The sequence below is a fragment of the Limulus polyphemus genome, unplaced genomic scaffold (genome assembly GCF_000517525.1).
Source record: "Limulus polyphemus unplaced genomic scaffold, Limulus_polyphemus-2.1.2 Scaffold3236, whole genome shotgun sequence".
Lineage (NCBI taxonomy): Eukaryota > Metazoa > Arthropoda > Merostomata > Xiphosura > Limulidae > Limulus > Limulus polyphemus.
This window is the reverse complement of record NW_013668846.1, coordinates 45,269-50,160: the sequence shown is the minus strand read 5'-3', so window position 1 is coordinate 50,160 and position 4,892 is coordinate 45,269. Positions and strand designations below refer to the sequence as shown.

General features: G+C 33.7%; 1 protein-coding gene across 1 annotated transcript in view; it reads right to left on the bottom strand.

Moving 5' to 3' along the window:
- LOC106468958 (small conductance calcium-activated potassium channel protein-like) overlaps window positions 1–4,892 on the bottom strand; it is a 56,247-nt gene that overhangs the window by 12,494 nt on the left and 38,861 nt on the right. Inside the window, exon 4 of the mRNA XM_022397358.1 lies at window positions 426–536. Coding sequence (XP_022253066.1) covers window positions 426–536 — 111 coding nt within the window. The remainder of the gene's footprint in view (window positions 1–425; window positions 537–4,892) is intronic.

Sequence of the window (4,892 nt, the reverse complement as noted above, 5' to 3'; positions counted from 1 at the left end):
GTTGGATTTGTCTTTATGTCAAACACAATGTACACATATAAAAAAATTAACTGAGCACTTGTAAGGTATGATAGTTGGTGGATTTGTCTTTATGTCAAACACAATGTACACACATAAGATATAGACTGAACATGTGTAAGCTTTAATATTTCTGTGGATTTGTCTTTATATCAAACACAATGTATACACATAAGATATAGAAGACAGAACATGTGTAAGCTTTAATATTTCTGTGGATTTGTCTTTATATCAAACACAATGTACACACATAAAATATAAAATGAACATGTGTAATGTTTAATATTTCTGTGGATTTACCTTTATGTCAAACACAACGTAAACACGCACCGGAGATAAAGATAACACGTGTAAGGCATAATACGCAATTGGCTTTGTAATTATGTCAAACTAGAGACATTTCATACCCGTTTACACAGTTGAGTGTCCATCATGAAGTTGTGCACGTGTTTTTCCGCCCGGGTAAGTTCCAGCTTCCTCGCTATCACAGCTACTACAAGGGCAGTACAGCCCGCGCCCTAGAAAAATCATCTGGGTCAAATATCTTAAATTGCATAAATATATATAATTTTATAGTGTACCAGCTGGCAAAAATAAGCTAACATACACATTTCATAAATTCCATCTTAAAACTAAGCAACGGAAATACTGAGATAAAACTGTAATATATAAAATTTGGTAGACGGACTCTAGCAGTATATCATTAACGAGACATTCAGAGTACGATAACACTTTGTTAACCTGACAAATTAACTTTGTGTGATACATTAAGCTGATTAGTGAATGTGGACGGAGTAGTGTTTGGGGCAAAACTTCACATTAAGCTGATTAGTGAATGTGGACGGAGTAGTGTTTGGAGCAAAACTTCACATTAAGCTGATTAGTGAATGTGGACGGAGTAGTAGTGTTTAGGGCAAAACTTCACATTAAGCTGATTAGAAATTAAAGGGTGCAGAAGAAGGGCCTACATTTAAGAATATCTACATTATTCACTCTTACTCGTGAGTTTTCCGAAGGTGATTGTAGTGGATATTAATCCCTTTACTCAGATTTTACATATCTGCCAAATGCACGTCATGAAGTTTTGCCCAAACACTACTCTGTCCACATTCACTAATCAGCTTAATGTGAAGTTTTGCCCCAAACACTACTCCGTCCACATTCACTAATCAGCTTAATGTGAAGTTTTGCCCCAAACACTACTCCGTCCACATTCGCTAATCAGCTTAATGTGAAGTTTTGCCCAAACACTACTCTGTCCACATTCAATTTGACTCCTTCAAAATTCTTCATTCGTTCGAAACTTATTCGAACCCAGTATTATACTGTAGCTTTTAAACACACAAGATACAGTAAAATAATCTCATGTTATTTCGTCCTGCTGTTTTGAGGTTTATTCTCTCTTCTATCAGAAACCTTTGGTAGAATTACTTATCTGATTATTTATTACAATTCCCTCTGTTACGACACATGACACAATATATATCTATAAACACACAGTAATGGAGAAGATTACGGAAACACACGATCGAGACAAATGCAGGGATTTTACAACAAATTAATGTAACCTCTAGTTTATACAGAGAATACAACTTATTTTTATGCTTCCATACAGTTTATCTATGTAAGATGGTGGAGTATTGATCAAACTCTTCTGTATTACTCCCGGCGAGTCCGTCAACTTGTTTGGTGGTCTTTTGACCTTATCAGTTTTTATATAAGCCCACGTGAGACTTTCGGTTAGCCAAGCCATGTTGTGAGTATTCCATCGTTATCATTACCGTCAGTATATCGTTTTACCACACTTGTTAGATGCTTGAAATAACTGATTTGCAGGAAGATGAATCGTGTAGTTGAAAGGATGGAATGATGAATCAGAATTCACCTTTACTTTTCAGCACACAGGATGTCATTAATTTTGTGTATTTACAAGAACTTATGAGTGAAAGTAAAGAAGAATTTAATAATATGTTAATCATACTATATCTGCTATATTCAGTGCTGATGAGGCCTGTTAATCATACTATATCTGCTATATTCAGTGCTGATGAGGCCTTTAATCATACTATATCTGCTATATTCAGTGCTGATGAGGCCTGTTAATCATACTATATCTGTTATATTCAGTGTTGATGAGGCCTGTTAATCATACTATATCTGCTATATTCAGTGCTGATGAGGCCTGTTAATCATACTATATCTGTTATGTTCAGTGCTGATGAGGCCTGTTAATCATACTATATCTGCTATATTCAGTGCTGATGAGGCCTTTCGGCCAATATCAGGGCTCATCAAGCTGGCTGGAATACAACAGACGACTGTCTTGATGTGAACTATATTACGTGGATCATACTATATCTGCTATATTCAGTGCTGATGAGGCCTTTCGGCCATTATCAGGGCTCAACAAGCTGGCTGGAATACAACAGGCGACTGTTTTGGTGTGAACTAGATTACGTGGAGAACTGTAGATTAATGACGTCATTGGCTGATGTGCAGCTCCAGATTTGTATTGATCATACACTATATTTCACTGTGGATGTTGCACATTAACTATGGTACCGTTCTGCTATCCTTTACTCTCTCTCTCCGCCGTCGAGCAAATTAACATACTGTTATACAACAATTCAAACTTGGATTCATATGTCTTATGATTATTTCAATCTTTTGGTTGAGTTAGCTCTTCTCAGCAACGGTTTTCGAACAAACTACACATCCACTGATACCACTTCGTGTATCTTAGTGTCCTTGAGACAACCTATACTTATCTCGAACACTTCTATTATTAATTTACTCCCTCTTCTGCGTTTTGCATACAGTTCCTATTGAAACACGGAGTCTTACTGCAGTCTTTCTCAAATAACATTCTTGACCAGCAGAACGTTGATTTCGAGACGCTTGCCATATAGTATTTCACTTTCGCAGTACTTATTACTGGACATACATAGTATTACTGTCTGTATTTTTATAGCCTTTATATTGGTGTGGCATTATTTGATTGGTTGGATGACAACCAATCACAATGTGAACTATAAATACGTGACTGAACTTTGGCGCAGTTGATTTCCACGCGATAAAGGTGTGGCATTCCAACAGTATTTTCCTTTTAATCCTACTTTCCTAACCTCTATAATTATTTCCAGTACTCTATATATGTATCAGAAATCCAAAACAGGTGTGCTACAATACGCATTTGTAAAAGACTCCTTACGATTATAACATTTCTGGTTATTAAATTACGACAACTAATAATACTCATATATCAAATTTATAGAACAATTACATGATTACTTTCTTGGGTTACTAATATCAAAAACATTGACTTTATTGAATTTTAATAATGATAAAAAATGTCATTATAAAACAAATCACAGTGAATAAAGAGGAAAAGTCCAATACAACGATTCTAATTTCTTATTCAAGTGTACGTTTTATGAATTTTAGCTTTTATATGAAAACTTTTCTCTTATTTGAAAAAGGCTTTTCCCTTTTTTTTTGTTATTTTTTCTTTACGTAATTAACAGTTATTTCTGGTCTGACGTGAAGCCGCTATGTTATTGATTCGAGCGAATTTTTTCATAGTGTACTAGACACTTAATTTCCCGCTTTTTTTTATCTTTGCTAGGTATCGCATTTCTTTTTCTAGCATGTTTTATTTGTTCTTCTCTCCTGACCAAGAAAAGTAATACAGAATACAGAGTTTCAACAACAAAACTAAAATATCTTAAGGTGTAGTAAAAAAAGAAAGAAGTAAAAAAGCCTCAAGATTTACTCTTAGACATTACAACAAATAGGCTTCTCGGTAACTCATATCTCATCAGTGGTAGGGAAGACTGGAGCTAGTTGACTTTTTTTTTAATTCTTAAATAAAACTCATCTATGGACTTCAATATATGAAGTTTCGATACCAATATAAACTAGACACAATCTATTATCATAAAGCAAGAAACAAATCACTTACTTATGTGCTCATTTTCCCCATAAATGAACATAATACAAAAGTGCACTCTGTATGTCAACCCACCCTGAGTACAGGGAAAGTTGACACACATCTCTGGGATAAGTTGACACTGATGAAATTAAATCGACAGCACTTTATTTATATCAATATATTTATTGCATATTTAAGTAAACGAAATAAAAACACTAAGTGTTTCACACTATAACGCCTAAAAACAAAGTTCAACAAAAAGTTCAAAGTTTAGAAAAAAATATGACAAGAAAATAATGGAAAGGAACAAACACGATGTGTAATTTTGTAAGAATTTTAATTAATTTTCTTTACTTTTTCCACATTTCAACATTAAAATTAATCAAAATTTTGTATAACATTTTTGTATTATATCTATCTTTTATTAAGATCATAAAAAAATACATGCGAATTTTTCACTGTGGAGGCTGGTTTACACGCGTGCCAATAAGCTCCGAGTGAAAATGTCAGCATGCCCCAAATCGCCATTTTGCTAGAAATGACTTACTTGTGCCATTTCAGTCATAGTTATCAAACAAAATTATGTACCATTATATAGCCGAAATAATGCACTTTCATATACCATGTAAGTTAAATTATCTTAACATAGTATTTAATATAAGATTAGAAAAACGTTTTCAGTAGAAAATATTTACAGATTCAATATTAAAAAAGGCCCCCTAGATATGAATATAACTTAGCATAATGACATACCATTAGTAAAGACAGAATAAAAATATAACGTTAGTAACGTCTCTCCAGAACGGCCTTTCATTTAAATTGTATAAGAAAACCACTAGTAGTAGGGTATATGATTTACTAAGAAACATATACCGTATTTTTTGGAATATAAGACGCACCCTTATTTTGAAGACAAAGTTTTGGAGAAAAAAAAGCTACAGTC